The sequence below is a fragment of the Anser anser genome, assembly GCF_964211835.1.
Source record: "Anser anser genome assembly, chromosome: 1".
Lineage (NCBI taxonomy): Eukaryota > Metazoa > Chordata > Aves > Anseriformes > Anatidae > Anser > Anser anser.
The window spans coordinates 116,975,711-116,995,220 of NC_139720.1; the positions used below are offsets into that span (position 1 = coordinate 116,975,711).

The 19,510-nt window shown below is 42.3% G+C and overlaps 1 protein-coding gene across 1 annotated transcript in view; it reads left to right on the forward strand.

Annotated features, from left to right (window-relative positions):
- Window positions 1–19,002, forward strand: part of UMODL1 (uromodulin like 1) — a 48,861-nt gene extending 29,859 nt beyond the window's left edge. The window contains exons 14-22 of the mRNA XM_083828056.1: window positions 4,049–4,262; window positions 5,739–5,876; window positions 7,615–8,072; window positions 8,754–8,896; window positions 9,754–9,990; window positions 10,847–11,006; window positions 13,581–13,665; window positions 16,221–16,425; window positions 18,024–19,002. Of these exons, the coding sequence (XP_083684182.1) occupies window positions 4,049–4,262; window positions 5,739–5,876; window positions 7,615–8,072; window positions 8,754–8,896; window positions 9,754–9,990; window positions 10,847–11,006; window positions 13,581–13,665; window positions 16,221–16,408 (1,623 nt within the window). The 3' untranslated portion in view covers window positions 16,409–16,425; window positions 18,024–19,002. The remainder of the gene's footprint in view (window positions 1–4,048; window positions 4,263–5,738; window positions 5,877–7,614; window positions 8,073–8,753; window positions 8,897–9,753; window positions 9,991–10,846; window positions 11,007–13,580; window positions 13,666–16,220; window positions 16,426–18,023) is intronic.
- The last annotated feature ends 508 nt before the right edge of the window (window positions 19,003–19,510 follow it).

Below are 19,510 nucleotides of genomic sequence, written 5' to 3' on the forward strand. Positions count from 1 at the left end.
AGTCACAGCCTGTCACCAAAACAGCTGTCTGCAGGGGGAGGCACCGGCAACGCTTTTGGCAGAGTTCAGGCCAGCATGGAAACTGTAAGGAGGGAAATGCGTGGTCTGTTTAGCTGTGCACGATGTCTTCTTGGATATCATATAGGTTTCCCGCTGGTTATTACTTATTTGCACCTTTCTGGATGTGTCAGTGCAGCACAGCTTTCTCTGAGTTGTTTTGGCCCCGAGCTGTCACACCAGAAAACCAGGCACAGAACGAAAGGGACGTGATTAGCAAAGTGAAGAGGGAGTGATTCTCCTCTGACCTCACTTTCGTTCAGCATCACTCACTGTCCAAGGCTATTTTGGGATAGCACATTATTAAAATGGGCTAAAATCATATATTTTCTTTGTGGGGTATTCAGTTAAATAATACATCCAGAAAACCATGGATACAAATATGTTTGGAAAAATCTGTAAAATGATTACATAAAGGAGCCAAAATAGGTTTTGTGTCAGTTTTACCCAGCTCTCAAAGTTCCAGGCAGAAAACAGCCACCTGTGATTATAAAGCACCCACTCCTTTTTCCAGCACAGTTTTGTGGACCGGCCACAAGCAAGGTGTGTGAATGCTCATTCCATCTACCTCTGAGACAATGTATATATAGTGGTATCAACTACAGCAAAAGATGCCAGGAGTGTTTTATTACAAACGTTCTGTTTCCAGACACCAAAGAAAAGGAAATTTAGGAAAAGAAAAAGGACTGTGTATTTCCTTTCCAGGTTATAAGGGCCGGAAATTGATCTTTTAAAGTGGAAAGTTTCATGGGTTTTAAAAGCACTATCAAGTTCCAGTTAAATAAATTTTGCCAATGATTTTTCTTAAACCTCTTTGGAGTCACCATCTACAATTGAGAGAATTTATAAATCCTAATGTGTGTAATGTTCTTTAGTGTAGAGCTGTCCCAGCATTTAAGTGCCACGTGGCTAAATTGTCAGCACAGCAAATAGAAATACTGTTCCTTAAATAATGTGTAGATGAGAACGAAGTAAAAACTTGATGTGGCAACTTGCACCGTCATTGTCCACATTAGCTTCACCATCCTCCTTGCATTGCAACTGAAGAACAACATAGCTAAGGGTAAGAAAGTGTTCTAGTCCTCCTGGGTTTTGCTCAGCCTCTCTTCTGCAAGAGCCAAAAGGAACATCATGAGAACTAGGGCTTGTCCTCAAGAAGACAAGGCAGGAAAACAAAAGGTCTGACTTGAGAATGCATTCACTGATGTGCATTAAATTCCAGAGTGCCAAAGGCTGATTTGAATTCTGGTGTCATAAATACTGACTGACAGAAAGTGTAAAACTAATAACCAATAGTGCCTTACCAAGGTGACCCCTCAGCTGGAACTGATGTAGCCTTCATTTGATCTAGCTTAATGCACTTAAAATAATTGCAATGAAAGCTATCTGAGTGTGTGATGAGTGTTGATACAGCGATTAAGGCAGCTTCACTATTCCAGAGAAATTTCATGCCCTCTGTTAATTTGAGTTTATTCCCAATCTGGGAGATCCTTAAAGCTGCTGCTGGTAGTAGCTGGGCAGATGTGTGCTCCAATACCTTCTTTCTGAAGGTGCAGCCAAAGCATGGACAGGGGGGTGAGCTCTGTGGGTGAAATACCATGGCTCATGCAGGCTATCTTATTTTTCTGTTCATATTGATGTACCTTTTACTCATTTCTTTTCAGTTTCCATAATGCCAGCACATTCCTGGCTCTGGCTGTGCAGGCTTGCACATCGGTTTTAGTGTGGGCTCCGTCTCACCCTTAACTCATACTTAATCTGCCTCTCGTTTCTTTTACCAAGAGGCATTTCCTTTCCCCGGTGCTGGTGTTAGTTCTGCTCGTGTTCCTCTCTTGTGGCTCTTCTTCTGGCATACCTATTTCTTCTGGTTTGGCATTGCCGGTGTTTCCTCTGCGTGCTACAGAAATGGCAGATGCAATTACGGATGGCAAGATATTTTATTTTTCTAGCAAGAAAATCTCATACTCAAGGGTATTATGTAGTTAGTTAGTTCCTTCTGAAAAGTTCAGTCTTTTTTTCCTGTCTTTTCTAGCCTCACTTCATCAACCACTATTTTGATGGCCTAGGGTGTGGTACCTGTATTGAAATCAGGTAGCCTTCAGAATAAAGGGTTTTGCAGTGTCACCTAGTGGTGACAAATACAAATGAATGCTTGTCGAGCCTGTCAAGCTCCGAGTCTTGCTTTCTGAGGAAAAATATGGATAAAGACAGAAACAAAACGAACATCATCACCAACAACAACCACAAAAAACACCCCGAACTAACAGACAAACAAAAATCCCAAACATGAGGTAAAAAGAAGCATCAATAAATTGAAATCTTCAGGAGAAAGATGAGAAGGGAATCCTGGTGAAATCAGATGGGCTAGGAGGATGTCACAGGTGTGTGTATGTAAAGTCCACAAATTCAGACAAAAACTACGAAAAGATGAAAACTTAGGCCAGACCCCCAGCTTTTCAGCACATGGTTGTAAAATGGCAGAAAGGGAAAGGGGCATGCATCCCAGAGCCCTGTGTCTTGATGGAAGAGGAGGGGATGACAAGGACGGCAGGGGATTTGTCCTTGTGTTGCTGAGAGCAGCTCCTTTATCACGGACACTCTCCTGTTGCACTTCTGCTGGCAGCTTCTAAGCACGACGGTAATACCAACAGCTCAGAACAGCCCGTACTACCTGCCTCATCCAGGCTTGAAAGCTACGTCTCACGCTTCCCGTCACTGTACTTTTTATTTGTAAATGTGGAAGGATCTAAAAAGACTTGCCAGACATGTGGGAAAGGTATTACAAAACACAGGGATCAGTGTACGTGAGAATGTATGCATTCTGCATGCATTGCGGCTAGATGTTGGGGTCAGACGACGAGTGCAAACCTCTGCACGTGTGGGTGCGCATGCTTTGCTTCCCTTGGGATGTGCAGGCAGGCAGGGAGTCCCGTGCAGTCCTGTTGTGCCCCTTGTTTGGGCAACCAGAGGAAAAGGGAAACACTTGTGGATTTTTTTCCCCCCAATTTCTCCGAAGCAGGTCTGCTTTTCTGTGTATAATGTTTTCTCAACATGTTGTTTACAGCTGAGTTAATATTAGCCTTCTGTCGCATCTTGGGTTTGTCCTGGGAGATGATGCCATCTGGCCTGTGTCTGTTCCTCCTTTGGCTGGTGCTGGGCTTGGAGGTGGAACGAACGGTGCTGGAAATGCCAAAGCTGTTGTGTGCTCCCCAGGCTCCTGCATGCGCCTGGGAGCCATGCCCCATGACCGCCCTCCCGTGGGAGGAGGAGATCTTTCCGTGGGCGGCTGCCCTCCAGAGGTACCTGGCTTCCAAGACTGGGAAAGGAGGAGGTTGAATACACATCCCCAGTCTGCTCCTCTCTCTGGTGTCTCCGTCTGAAGTGAAGGCAGAGAAGCTGAAAGCCTCAAGCAGAGCCATGTTTTCCCATCCTGGAGAAAGCCAACCGTCCTGCTCTCCTCTGCAGCCAAGGAGGCTGCTTCTGGGGCTGCTGGGACTAAGGCCCAGCGTGCTTCAACAAAGGCAGTGTTTTCTCCCTTAGGCCGCAAGTGATCTGCAAGGCTACTGTGTACAGACTCTGAATTTTATTGATTTCTCAATAGGTTTAGTGGTGGACTTGGTAGTGTTAGGTGGTGGTTGGACTTAATGATCTTGAAGGTCTTTTCCAACCTAAACGATTCTATGATGCTACGACTCCTGCAGTTTCCTCCCTCCCTTGCTGATATCAGAGGCCTTTGCAAGGACCTGTGCCAAATGGCAGATGAGGTATCTTAATCACTTACCTTGTCTAATGCTCACAGTTAAGTATACACCATTTCCTTCAGCTGCTGTAGAGTGGAAATGTTATAAACAAGAGTGATTTTTCTGCCGCTTCCCTCCAGAGTATGAAGTGCAATTGTAATGCATAATATTATATTTCGGGCATTGTACAATGCCAAAAATGTAATTACTTCTACCTGTCCATTTTCACATGCATTTTGTTTTTATTCCAGGTACACAAATCTCTGCCCCTTGAGGTCCTTCAGCAAGTGGAGGCTGGTCTGATTAAAGTGTTGATAACTGGTATTACTAATGGGAGCACGGTGGTAAGTTTCCATTTACTGATTGCAGAAGACGTGGATATCTACTACATCATCACCACTTTTCGTGATGCCTTTGAACACAGCTCCTATTTCACAGTTGACAAGAGCAGTCTCTCCATAAATGGTAAGGAGCAGCTTATATCCTAATAGTTCTTCAGTTAGAAAAGATGATAAAACCTGTTATTATTCTTTATTTTTTGATGTGAAAACATCTGTAAAACACATGGATGAGACACCGTTCTCTCTCCTTTATCACTTCTGCTTATCCATCCAATATGCTTTTTCAGAGAACATCAAAAGATAGAATAAGAAGTGAGGTACACCTGATAGGAACCAACTAGTCTTTTAGTTTATAGCTAGTAATAATTTTATAGAGAAGAAGATATGGAGATATTAGAAACTGTGGTCACAAACTGAGGGTTTTATAATCTACCAGTGGAAACAGGTCCACGTACACAGATATAACCAGCTCTGTTTAAATTTATTTTGAAACACATTACCCTCTCCTTTGCACTGATAATTTTGCATGAGATAGAAACCAAGGAACAAATAAATGAAAATGTGAATTCCTGCACTGGGAGTGTGTGTTTCCCTCATAAACCTGTGGGCTGGCAGTTCAGACGAAAGTACGCAGTTTACCAAGATCAGCACAATGGCTTATTGTAAAACCTCGTTTTCTTTATATGTGATTTAAGTCAGTAACAATCAAAATTAGTCTTCTGACTAAGTGCTGTTGAATCCTGTTCTACAAATTGATGTGTCATCTCTGAAAACAGTATCAAATTCTGTATCCTCAACATGATAAGTTTGTCCAAATATTATTGTTATAACCTGTCAATTAAAATCTCAGGCAAAATGACATCAGAAGCATGTATATGGCCTATCCTGTACATTCCCTTTGCCTGTTATCCTTACAGCTGTGAATCTGGAAAGTTGCATATTATGTTAATTAGTAAAATCATGGTTATTTCATGCTTTGTGGAGCGCCTGCCCCTGGAAGCTGTGTTAGAACAGATGGCTTGTTTCAGGGATAGGTCCCCATAGAGCAGGTGCTTGGTTACTGCTGCTTTCTGAATCTCATTGATGGTGGTACATCCATATCTGAGCAGCAGTGATTAGGCCTTAGGAAGAGAAAGGGAAGAAAAGCATATTTTTTCTTTCAATTAGATTGCAACTTGGACTAGTCACACAGACCCCCTGCTTTCCAAACTGCTTCATTCATGCTGGGCATTTATTAACCACCTCCTCAGGACGGTAGAATGGGGGAGGCAGATGGTGGTGGTGCTAGAAATGTTGCCCTGGGCTGTTGGTCAGTTTAGAATGTTACGAGCTCTGCAGTGGGGTACCTACATCTCAGTGAGCATCTGCTAAGCAGCACTGGCAGCACTGCTGATGGAGGGTTATGCCAGTGTCCGTGCAATCAGGCTGTGCTTCCAATATCCCACCTCTTCTACACCCAGCAGCTACCTGACACCTACAGTAGAGTTTCACACCTAAGAAGTGCAATCCCACCATGATATCATGATGATATGATCATGCTCCTGTTTCAGAACCAACACATTTTCATTTGTATGCTCTCCACCTTAAATATACCCAACAGATTATGATGAATGCAAGAGTGAAGAAGATGACTGCTCCCCGGATGCATCATGTTATAACACACTTGGGTTTTACCAGTGCAGTTGCAATGACGGATTTGCTGACGTGCATCCAGAAAGGCCTGGAAGAAACTGTGAAGGCAATTTTTTAAAATTATTATCTAATGGCTAACCTAACTCTTATCGTTATTATCTTTATTGGATCAAAGTCACACTTGCCACAGGCCTTGAAGTTTGTGAGGGATCAATTAGGTTTGTTGTATTCAACTACATGCTAATGGAAAGAGTCTTGCAATGGATTTAAGCATTTCTGACTTGAACAATCTGTCATGAGAGTTATTATATTAATATTTAATGCTGTCTCTGTAAGACTATTTTAATATTTCTGTTTTCTCATACGTGCCATTAAAAGTAGATATGATTATCAGGAATGTTAGTTATTTCCATTAGCAGTAGCAGAGGGGATAGCAGAGATAGCAGAGATAACAGAAAAGGTCATAGAAACCAGGTACATAGTATGACCTCTGTATTGCCTCAGGGACAAAAAGTTAATATAGTGTTACAGATGAGTGTTTTGCAACAGCCAATTCATCTAGTTTCTTCTGTCTTTCCTGGAATCATTTGTTAGCTGACATATAACGAGTCTTTAAGCTTCTAAATTCTTTTAGGTTTCTTCTGTAATTTGTACTTGTACTTGTTTTTGTAACCACAGTGATAAGATACTCATTGGCTGAAGTCACAAGGATTTGTGAACTGATTCCAACCTTTGCTCAGTTTTGTTTAACCAACACATTTAGTAGCGTGACAATGAGTTTTTGGGGAACTCAACTTGAAAAGAGCCCAGAATTTTTTTTCAGATTACATTCAAATCAGCATCTTTTCAGTTTGGGACATTCCTGAAAGGTGGGAAGCTCCAGAAAAACACGTGTGTGTATATACACATATACGTAGATATATGTTGCTTGGGAAATAAATGTTATTTGTATGTACAACCAATTAAAAACTGCTGAAGAGAATTTTTTGTGCAATGAGACACATCCTGTTCCACTGCAAATTGAGTTTATTATCCGGGTGCTAAGTCAGATACTTAGGTTGTTTCTAGTACCAAAGAGCCATGGTAACCCCAGAGCCTGTGCTGCAAGCAGGATGTTTGGCATACACATCGATCTCTGTCTCTGCTTCACCATTTCCCCTGTTCACTTTCTTCCTGGAATCATTAAAGATTCCTACCAGAGCGTTTGTTCAGCTCCCTACTGTGTCTCTCAGGGTACATGTGTGCAATACGGGCCTGATACACAAGGTTTGTCCTGCATGTCACCCCCAAAATGGTGTCTCCAAAGCATTCAGGGTCATATATTCTGGATACCAACTTCTCACAAGTGGGGCCAGTTTTTTTAACAGACTCTGTTCCTGTTTGCATCCCGTAGCCAGAAGTGTGCAGTCTCCCACAATACTAGGCAAAAAAAATCTGAAAGCTGCTCAGCAACTTGCAGTTGTGGATCTTCTGCAAGCACTGATCACCCAAAAGCTGTACGTACGAGCTTTACTCAAACACATTAATTATTACAGTTCTCAGGAAATAAAGCACTTAGGTTTTCTCACTGGTGCCTTATATATCTCACGGGCTCTTTCTTAAAGAACAAAAGCAGAAACAAACAAACGAAAACCCCAGCCAACCAACCAACCAAAAAAAGAAACAGCCACAGCCTTGACAGCAGGTAGAGCTGGTTAAAACAAAACAAAACAAAACAAAAACCAAACATAAAAACCCACAGAAACTAGGAAACTGTGAATTTCCTCATATGTGTTTGCTTTTACCTTATGAAATCAATCTGAATCTGTAAATTACATCAGTCCTTTATTTTTGGCACTCTTCAGCATCTCCTACCAGCCAGGAGGCAACAGTGATGGACAAGAAACCTGTACCCAACACAGTTTTACCTGCAATGTATTTGCAGACTTCGACTTATGTTTCCTCCCTTGCTTCATTGAACTTCTCTGCTACCGAGCACAAGGCTCTGGAGGACACCAAGTTCTCCAGTGTAGTGCTGCCTCCTCTCACCACGGATCCTGCATCAGCTCCTGATGTTCCTCCTCAAGTGTCTCCCGTCCCCCTTGTTAAACCTGCCCAGGAGGTTTCCATTAAAGATGCAGTGAGAGTGTTTTGTGAAATCGAGAAGATTGTCCTTGCCATCCAGAAGGGATTTTTAGATCAGGAATCCATCCCTGAGTCCTCCCTGTACCTGGGGGAGCCTCGCTGCAACGTGAGCATCAGCAATGGCACTCATGCTATGCTGCAGGCTGGCTGGAGCGAATGTGGCACTGAAGTTGAGACCGTAAGTCCCCTCAGACAGGGAATGCGAAGAAGCCCTGAAGAATTTTTTTTTCCTCTCTTGGGTGGGAGGTGGAGGGGGGTGGGTGGAGGGGCAATGATTGTTCCTTAGCTGGAAATAGAGTCTATTAGTTGCTGAAATGTTGTGCAACGTGTTTCATGTTTCCAATGTCTTTGGAAAAAGAAAACTTCCTGTAAGTGGAAAGTTAACCCTCTGTTTGGGTATGGGGGCAAGCAAGAAAGAGAAGGGCATCTTTGGGGACAGGCAGGAAGGTTCAATAGTCTCTCCCAACTGAGGCCCAGTTCCCATGCCTCTCTGGGTTCCTCCTGCAGCTGTCTCAGAAGCTTCTCTTTTCTTAAGAGCAATCTGAGCATCATATTTAGAGAACACCCCAGTTGTTCCCAGTAATGGGGCAAAGGTTGATGGCTGCCTCTATGGATCCCATCAGAACATGTCCAAGTATAGAAAATCCCTCGTGGATCAGTGATCATTGCAGATTGAGGAAGAGGAGGAAGGCTCATGGATTTTCCTTGTCTAGCTCTACAGCAACAAAGATGCTGGAGGTTTAATCTGTCTGAAGAACGGAGAATTCCAAAGTCCTTGAAGCTGCTAAGCCTGTAGCTCTGCTATACCCCTAGAAGCAGTGGTGTTCACAAGTTGTGCTTTCTTCTTTCTGTGTTCCAGAACGTGAGTAATACCGTAGTGAAAACCATACTCCGGAATGACGCTTCTGCTCAGGGAGTGATCCACCACTTAAAAGTTGCCAGTCCCATTCACTGTGTGTTTCAAAACAATCTCTTGACTTCCTCTGGATACACTGCAGAGGGGTAAGGAACATCTTCCTCTGCTTTGAAATGCTGGTGTGTAACTCAGTGCTGCTTCATGGGAGAGATCCCCCATCTTTCCCCCCTCTAAGAAAGGGGTCTAAGCTGGATCCACTGACAGTACTTTCTGTGTTGTATCGTCTGCCTTCTTAAGTGTCCCATTCTCAGGTGATCCCTGCTGTGTGCTTCCATCATACTCCATCTAAGGTGGCAACAGATCCAACAGCCACCAAGCTCGGCCATTGCCCAGCTAAACCATCGGTGAAAATAAAGCTTTGGGAGCTATCGGGGCAGCCTTGGGAGGCAGGATTCCTGCTCTTTGTCTTCCTGGGCAACCACATTTAGCAAGAAGAGTATTCACCTGCTTTTGAAATATAACAACGATGTCTCTTCAGCTGAGGCAGGCGTACAGACTGCTATGTGGGTGCTAGGTTTGCTGCTGAGGATGGCAAGTTTTAACCCCTAATTTTCTCATGTCTCTCACTTACTGTTTAGATTTGTTCCTTTTCCTTAAATTTCTTGGCTCTTGTCTTCAGCGCTAAGCTTTTACTCTCCTTATTTGAACTTTAAGACATCTCATAGTCTTGTTCTCCTTCAGTTGCACTCAAATATTTCTACCTGCTCTATTTATATTGCCAAGACATTACGCCATCTGGTTTCTCCCTTTTTCATTTCCATGGTTCCTACCATCCCAACTGAGAACTTGATTCATTTTCACCCTTTTCTCTTGAACACTTCTCTAGCTTCTTGGGCATCTTTCACTACTTACATGCACAAGAGGTGGAGAAACAGGCACCATTTTATGACTTACAGAAACACTCCAACTTGTGGACTTTAAAAGTGGTTACTTCCTGTTTCAGAGTTTACACCATTTTTGAGGATTTACATGGATCTGGACACTTCAGAACAGAAATGCAGTTGTTTATCGGAAACTCCCCAATACCAAAAAATTTCAGTGTCTCTGCCAGCGATGACATACTGATTGAGGTGGGGATCCAGAGAGCAAACAGCAAGCTGAAGGTGGTCCTCACTGACTGCTGGGCGACTCCGACTAACAATTCAGTGGATCCCCTCTCATTTACTTTTATCAACAACAGGTACAGCAAATGCCACTTGCAAATATCGTGTGCCCTACCTTGAATGGTACTGAATACGGATGTGTTATATTTTAAATGCTTTTTGTGGGTGTTTTCATCATTCATATACACTGTCCCTTACCATTTTGACTGGCCACACCTTCTCTGAACAAGGAAGGTCGGCACGAAAAGAAAATGTTTTTAAAGTGGAATGTGGTGGCTGTTTGAGTTTGGTTGTCTTCCCCATAGTTTTGTAAAGGCGTTGCATATTTGACCAAAATAAATAGGTGGTTTTCATGTACAACAGGGAAAGAACTTTTGAAAAATGTGCGTTTCACCCATTTCTCCATGATTTGGATATTACCATGAGCTTATGTAACTCTCATCACTGAAGGTGTAAGTTGATTGATTTCTGTGTGTTGTGACTCACAGACAGTATTAATGCAGCTTCTGGTAGAGGAGGTTTGTTCCTGTTTGGATCCCTAATTTTACCTTGATATCATGTCCCCTATGCTCATCCTTCACCTTAAAATACAGAATAGTCTTTTTACTCAGTAACAAAAGCTATTCCTTTTAATATATTGTTAGTTTCACTTTTTGTTTGGTGAAGCCACATTTAAATCCTTCTTTCTGTCACTCTTTCCCTTCTTTTGCAACCCCCCAACCACCTCTCATATCTCCTGCTCTCCTGCTCTATTTGCTTACTGTGACAGCAAAGCAGCAAATAGCCCCTTGGCACCCCTGCACTGCTGGAGAGTTGCTTCATGGAGTGTGTGGCTGTGGCTTTTTAAAGGAGTCTTACAACCTGAGTTAAGTGCTATAACTACAACGTCTTCTATAGCCCTACCTGATGTGTGTATTTTCTTCTCCTTTTCAGCTGTCCTATCCCAAATACGTACACCACCCTGCTAGCGAATGGGAATTCAAGCAAAGCACAGTTTAAGCTGAAAATTTTTTCCTTTGTCAACAATTCTGTAGTTTACTTACACTGCAAAATTCGTATTTGTATGGAGACACCAGGAAGCACCTGCAGGACGGTAAGGGTTTTGCTATGTGCTTTTTCTCTCTCCTTTGCCATGCAGTCCTTTTGTGGAATCGAAGAAGTCATGTTTCCAAACAGGGTTTCAAATAGCTCCTTCATCCCCTGCTGAGAGCAGGGAGGAGTGGGAAAGGACTACAGCCATGTGGAAGCATCCCCCTTTTTTCCTGTTTCTATCCTTGCAGTGAAAAGCATGGATCATGCACAGAAACGGGTGTCAGAAAGTTGTGGGACTTCGCCCCTGCCTAGGGGTGGCCAGAAGGTGAAGAACAGAAGTTACAGTGAGAAAGGCTGTTCAGAAATGTGCCACCTCAGATGGACATGCCACAGAAAAACTACCACCCCTATTGGCAGTTTCGGTGGGAAAGTCTGACCAGACTGATTTGGGATGTCTTTCTATCCTTTCTTCTTCCCCTAGAGATTTGCTCCTCCAAGTCAGAGTTTAGGTGCCACGGAGGAAGCTCCATGGCATTAAGTTTCCATGGCTGTGAATCTAATAGAGTTTAACAGGGCTCTTTAAAACCCTGTTGCTTTTAAAGTAGGAAACCAAGCACTGTTCTCATAAAAACTTCAGTTCCTAATTGTCTTCCTACCGTGCTCCAAAGCATTTTTTTTGTTTCTTTTATTTCTAAGTAAGTGATACACACTGCTTAATCTAAAAATGTCTTGCTACCATGGAAATAAATGAAAATAATACATCAGTTTTTGCTGATTTTTTTTTTCCTTTATAACCTATACACAGGAATTCTCCCCTCCTTCTGCCAGCTTTCCTGTGATTTTTTTTTTCTGTCAAGGATGTTTTCATTAACAGCTTGCTGCTCCTCCATTGTTTAACACTTTCCTCTAGCTCTAAATAACTCAGTTTAAGCTCATTATACAGTAACCGATCTCTTCCTAAAAGATTCAAAGTGGCCAGCAGAAAATGCTCGTTTCCTTTCTCAAAGTACAAAGCTTCCTCCAGATTAAAAAAAATAATGATAATAAAAAAGGTAGGAACAGGACACACGACTGACAGATAGAAAGATGGCCCCAGGTTTCAGAGCTGATTTTGTGTGTTAAAAATCAGTGCGTGAGCAATCCCCAGGCTATGCCCCCCCATGGAGGAGGTGGATCCCTCCCCAGGTTCACGGTGTGGTTGCTCAAGCAGTGTCCTGCACAGCTGAGGAGGGACACAGTGGTAGGTGCGAGGCAGAGGAATACAAGGGATGGGCAGGACACGGGTTGTGTGGGCTGGTGTTGCTGCTGCAAGGAATCAACCAAGTGCTTTGCTAGGAGCTGCCGGGTTTTCTGTTAGGGCAGGCTTTTAGCTGCACGGATTAGAGTTTAGGAATTCAGCTAGCTGAAGGCCTGGCTATGATCTGCATTACAGGGGTCAGTGATGGGGTAATGGTTGCCCAATATGAGGCCTAGAGGTCTAATGAAGGTTGACATCTGCAGTAAACAAGGCACAGCAGGGTTAATCAGTGAGGCCCTCTTCCTTCATATGTTCTATATTACTCATATGTATTTGAAAAAAAAAAAAAAAAAGAAATATATTGTTCTTTCTGCTGTACAAAATTTATCCCTTAGGAAAAGTTAGAGTATTCAGTATCTTAGGTAGAGATTAAAATGTTACGTGGAGAAGACAAGTACTGGGAAATCTGTTCAAGGGCAGGCCAAAGTTGCAGCTACATGGGTATTTTTCAGAGGCTGGCCTGGCTAAAGACACTGTTGCTGAGAGGGGACTGTAGAGGTCTCAGTGTAATCAGGCTGGTAATGCTGGTGAGATGCTCTCTTTTTCTCATTATAGCATGGTACTGCAGTCTCTCTGATACTGTGTGCACCTCCAGGAGAATCACAGTGTCTTCTGAATAACCTACTCAGCACAAAAGGGTAGAAAACAAACTGAACAGCGCTACCAAGGAAGTGTCCAGAAGATGAATGTGCTCTCTGTTGTGCAAATGTCGCTCACACGGAGCTAAAGCAGCTAGCCCATCCTCAGCCTTTCACTGGGCACAGCTCTTTCAAACCAGTAGTTCCCAGATGAGTAGTCCACGTATTTCTGAAGAGCTGTGTGTTGTTTTCAAAGGACACAACTTGGCAGGGGGCGAATGTTGCCACTGCTGATCCTGGTGCTGGTTGTAGGATCTTCTGTGCCTGCCATGTGCAGTAGAAGCATCCAAATGAAAATGTTTGTAAAACCCTGACATAGAAATAGCGAGAAGTTTATTCTCCCATAAGCATAGGGTCATTTAGGTTGGAAAAGACCTCGAAGATCATCTAATCCAACCTTTAAGTTTTCTCCAAAACAAATGGAGAGTTAATGAAAAGAAAGGGGTTGTCTATGTGAAATGTCTGTTCGCTGCAGTGTTTTCCAGTGTTTCAAAATAGAGATCTCAGACTGATATTTCTCTAATGCCATTTCTTTTGAACTTTCATTACGTGCTCATTTCAGTGAAACAAACACGTAACATTAAGAAACAAAAGCCTCAGTGGGTCAGAACAGCACTGGGCTTTCCCATTCTCATCAGAAGGCTTTGTATTATTAATTAGTCAGCCATGTGACTTGTTGGAGTCTGAATTGGTTTTGCAGAGATGCCACGCGGCTCGATCCCTGAAAACCGGTGAAATCATCGCTACCCACAGAACATCCTGGGGACCTCTGTGTAAATCTGCTGGTGAGTTACAAACAGATGTCTGTAAAAAGGGGATGCAGAGTAAGCACCATTTTAAGATTCTTTTTCACTGCACAGGAACCTGAAAGCCTGTTGAAACAAAACTCTCTGTGTATTTTTCCAAGGAGCAGAAGTTCTCACTGAAGCCATGTGACAGTGTGGAAAAGCATGTGCCCTCCTTGATAAAGTGACTATCAGATTGTCGAGGCAATGAAAGAGAGAGGAAAAAAGTGTAGCTATTTGCACAGGGTAGCAAGTGCAACAGCCACAAAATCAAGCAGGAATTACAATTGTACAGTGCAAAAGCGGCTTGCATCTCTTAGATTGCAATCGGTTTTTCTGGTTTACTTTACACTGTTCTTAGACCATGGTTATTTTGAGCTCTGAAGTCCAAAATCAGGAGAGATAAGAGATTGCACTGCCATATTTCCTTAGACTCCCTGATATCGATTACTTTATTACTGTGAGAGAAGGCGGCACAGCCTAGCTGATACACAGCACCCTGGTTAATCTGGCAGAGTGGTGCAGTACAGGTTAATAGAGAGCGAACATCAGCTCTGTGTACAAGCAAGGTCTAATTTGTTATGCTTCTGCCTCTTCTGCACTTACCCCAAGTGATGTTTTCAAGGGCAACTGCTGTCTCTAACATTTTCGTTCATTTGGCTTCCTCCAGCCATTTGCATTCATATTGTATTAGCGTAAAACACTCATTGAGAGTATTTGTACACAGCAACATCACAGTTTTAACACATGGCTACTGTCAATAGACAGAACTCACCCTCTTTCCTCTTGCTGGTTGCCTGTTTTGCCAGTCACTTAAGCTTTTCTGTCTGTGGAGATAGGTTAGTGATGGATTGATAATGGATCTGGGATATTTTTTCCCTCTACCGTAATGGCCACAATGTTCTTTTGGAACTTGAAACAGGCTCTGACTCAGCATATTGTACTTTTCTTCCCTTATGTGTTAGCATTAGTCTGTTAGAATAGGCCTTCAGTGTTCGTTTCTGGTTTAGTTCTTTTTCTAAAACTTAGCAATGAATTTGTACAGCACTTTCTTTGTACAACACTTGCACCAAGTAGGTTTCACTCCCGTTTGCACTGGAGACCCTGATGCATTCCTAATGCTGAAAAATGGCCATCACACGAAAGGAACTCTGGTGAGGGGAGCTTTGTTTGGGTGGCATGACAGCAATACAGCAAAGCTGTAGCTGTGTGGTGCTACAAGATGTAGTCTTTTTTTTTTTTCCCAGTTTGGATATTCACATTGCATTTTGAGTGTGAGGCTAGACATAGGCAGTGATATCCAGCTCTGTGTTGAAGGAGACAATGTGAATTGTTATGTCAGGTAAGCTGCTGCATTAAAACATGAAAAAGTCCTAACTGCTCTACCTATACTACTTGCCACATGCTATAGAAAAGGCCATTGATACGTTATATTCAGGAATTCCTGTCCTGTCTGTGTTGGGCTATGGGGTTATCATTTTGACTGTGCATCTTCTTTTTTAATTCCTTTGTTTGATACCAAAATTCAAAATAGGCACAAATATATTGTGCAACACTGCCTTGGCCTGTCTTGGAATGATCCCTGGACATTACGTAGCTTGGACTCTGCCAACATGTGCCTCCAGGGCTGCTGACAGGGCCATTTGGCCAAAAATCTTGTTTCTAATTACTGGCATGTATGCATCACTAGTTGTCTTCTGTGCACATCAGGTACTGCACAAGTGCTTGGCTATGAGTGCTGTCCTGTAAACATATGCAAACAGATGCTTTTGTAGGTACATCGAACATTCACAAGAATGAATTAGAAGCATGCAAGAGTGTATGTACAAACAGAAACAGAGGTATAATGTTACGTGAGAGGGGATTCTGCTTGCAGATTTGGACAATTACATTGGAGTATCTATATGTGAACCAGGCAAACGTTCTGTTGATGGAGGTTGACTGGAGCCTAGGGCAACAAGGGACTTGACTCTTGCCCACACGTAGGCATCTTGTGCTCCTTGAGACGGCTTATGGTGACACATTCCCTCCTTCCCCACCAGTCTTGGTGCTGTTCCAGAGGACTACAGGTCTCCTGCAGGTCCCATGACATTTCTGCCAGACCTGTGCAGATATTGAAGACATCCTTGGGCTTCTCAAGTGGCACTAAACGTCTGTACTCAGGCTACAGAGTTGAGCCCATGGTGACTTCTTCAGTGTGGCTCCACTGGCTGCACTGGCCAGATCTCTGCTAACTAGAATGGGAGCTTAGAGACTCAGCACACAGGGAGAATCCGTCCCTAAATGTTTTGTGTTTAAAGAAGGTTTACCCATGAGATAAATGCAAATCAAGAGTTTTTAACAATCATAGTTGAATAGGGGACTGCGGCTCATAGACCTTTTAATGAGAATTACCTTCCCCAAAAGGCTGAACCAATGCTGTATCACAGCTCTGGGCTTTGGCACACATGTTGGCTAATCTGTAGGCAAGGTTATCCAGCTTGACCGTCTTTTTACCCCAGGAAAAAAAAATTAAGAGTTTCAAAGCTTCTGTTTTTAACCTCTTTCTTTTTTAGCATCTGATTCAAACACAGAGAAGGAGTCTGGGATGGGAGTTGGATACATCATCCTTATTGTTGTTGCTGTGTTTGGCTTTGTGGTGGGAGTTGTGAGCCTTGTCATTTTCCAGTACCAGCGAAAGATGGGAAGATACAACTTCAGAATCAAGTCTGACAACTTCAGCTACCAAGTGTTCTATGATTAGTGATTTCCAAGTTGACAGTAAGTACTGAATCATGGAAAGTTACTTTATTTAGCTCTTTAGCTCTTCCTGAAATGGTTAAATATTGCAGATGAGCATCCTCTACTTAAGGTTATTCAAACCTCCTGTCCTTTTTGTACTGGGTGAAAATTCCTATTATTCTTGCCTGTTTTCAGATGTTGCAGAACATGGAGGAGGAGGATAGTTTTCTCTTCCTCATCTTTCTTCATGGTTTTAGTCTCAGTCATAGTAAATGACTTGCCACTTTTGAAGAACCATGTGGATAACCATATCCACAAAAAGCATATTGCTTTTAGTTTTGGATCATGGGTTAGTATAATAAAGGAGGGAAACTTTGTCGCTCTCTTTATAAGTCTGCTTCAGAAGCTAATTTGCTTGAGAAGTTATCCCTTTCTGCAAAAGCTTGGGTTTCATTTTATTTATTGTAGGGGGCTGTCCTTCAAAAAAAATGGTGGGATATTAGACATAAACAATGGCAACTATTGCTAATGTATAAGTGGTGCTTGCAAGTACCTGCAGAGAGTCTGAAAAGACTTCTCCGAGTAGTTAACCACTACAACAAGTTCTGCCTCTGCAATTTAGAAACTTAACACTTTTCCAGAATGCTGTAGGATTCAGCACTTGTTTTTTTCTTTCTGTAAAATCTAGCTGCTCACCACAGTTTGTATCTTTGTGCCTTTAAGAACAGGAAAAAGAGGTTAGAAAGCTGGCTTCCTGAAAAATAATACCTAACATTGCTTCACAACTCAAGGATGTTTACTGCGGATCTGATCTCATTTTGTTCCTGGGCAAGGGCTTATTTGACAGTGTTGCCACAGGTAGCGAGTAACTCTTTCCTGGTGGAGGCCTCACACATGACAAGGCAGCTGCCATGACCACAGCAAATTCACTACTCATCATGATGGTATTTGCAGATAACAGTTTGCTTCACTGGGAGCAGTGACTCTTAAGTACATGACAGAGAAAGGACGGGGAAACCGGTATCCCAGCTACATACTTTCAAATTCTTGAATAGCCTATTTCCCCATGTCTTATATTACAAAGATCACCTTCTGTAGTCATCTGTGGGCAGCTTCCGTGAGACCTCTGTAGGTGAGGACGATGCTCTGATTGCTTCCTGAAACCTGGGCAGGACTGCCAGTCTGGAGCCCGAAGGGAAAGCACCCGGGGCGTCTTGGTGCAGCCTCCTTGCTGCAGCGACACAGGTCCCACTAGGGAGCCATAGCCCAGTGTAAAGGGCATATCTAGGTCCATTAAATTAAAACCTATACATAAAGCCTCTGAATCTCTCTACAGAGAGAAGACTGGCTTATCTTCACTCATCATTCTCCACTCTTGGTCATGAGTGACTGCAATACTTGATATTAATGGCAGTTACAGACTTATGCAATGAGGTTGTAGCATAAAGGATATTTTCAGGCTTATAATGTTTATATATAATCTCCATGTTGGAGTCTCAAGTAATGGCTCCTTTTAAATGCCAGAACAACTCATCTCTCCTTCCCTACACACCTCACTGTCTTTGTAAGGTAGTTCATTACATTTCTTAATTGTGATTTATTTATTTTTTTCCTAATTGGAATGTGTCTCTTCACAGAGAATTGAAGCTTGTCTTTACTCAGCATTTGGCTTTCATTACTCTTCATGATGGTGGTTACAACTGGTTGCAACACCGGCTCTTCCAAATTAATGTCACAAGTAAAAGGCTTCTGTATCCCTACTTTTGTTGTTGTTGTTGTTGTTGTTAGCAATTTGGCTTTTCCCTAATGTCCAGAGAACTATTTGTGACTGCAGCTCCAGGTTGAAATCACTTTCCTTGGCAGTTTATCCATGGAAAAAAAATACAAGGGAAAAAGGAGAGACTTCACAGTTCTCTATTAAAGTTCCAAGATTTGGCTGTCCCACTGTGCCACATTGCATTTTTCCCCTCTTGGCATCACTTGTGTCGTTACTACTCACAGCTTCATGTTTCTATAAATATTCCAGGAAGTAAATCAGCAAACTCTTTGAGAGATCTCATTTTTACTTTGTTATTCACTATTTACTTAAGGTGAGGTTGAAACCTTGAGCTGCAGCAATGTTGAAGACCTAATTGTGCAACACCTTAAGTATACAGAAGCTGAAGAACAAGTAGTTGATTTGCCACAAAATAAAGAAAAGGCATCATGAATCTGTGGCTTAGCCTGCTCGGTATGTTCTTCAGCATGAGTTTTGAGATTTGATTGTAAATTCTTTAATTGATAAGGGCTTGGTGGGAAAAAAATAAATAAATTTGACTCTGGCAATTCATATTTTTCCAGATAACTCAACTGGCACCTACTTGTATCTGTTTAATTAGACAAGAGTGATTGTACAGTTGAGGTACAGTGTGTGCTGCTTATCGAAGTGAGAGCACTCCAATTGCAATACAGTAGGTACAAATTTGAGCCGTATTTCAGCTGGCTGCAAGACCCTACTACTACTGCAGCAGCAAAGGTTTAGTTTCCATGCTCCGCTGGATACCACAACAATCTGTTCAGCTGGATAAACCGTAACAAAAATCTCCACACAGTGAACAGCTGTTGCAGGACTCCTTTCTAGGGTTGGAAAAAACAAGTTGGAAAGCACTGGAAATCTGCTTTTCTATCCCCTTAGTTCAATTGCTGTTCGGTACTAAGATAACTGGGTAAAGGATTTGGCCTATGTTTTGTAAAATGTCAGAGTTGATGATCTTGGAGGTTTTACCTTGAAAATCCATAAGTTAATTTTATTGTCTTTTCATTGCTGAAATATCAGGTCCCAGATCCTGGTATAAAAATAAACAAATAAATAAAATCAGTTGGCTACAACTCATTAATGAAACTGCAATTTACCTTTGCAATTTTAAAGTTTGATGAGCACAACCATTAAGTTTTTATAACGTATGAGTCTCCTCACTTTTGCTGTTTGCTCTCAAATATACATTTACCTTCTGCACACAATGAAAGAATAATTTATTTTACTAAACGTATTTTTCTAGTTTACAGTACTTAACAATTGTAAACTGCCTGAAAGTGACAGGACTAGAGATTTGCCTATTGATTTCAATGGAGCTATGCTATTTAC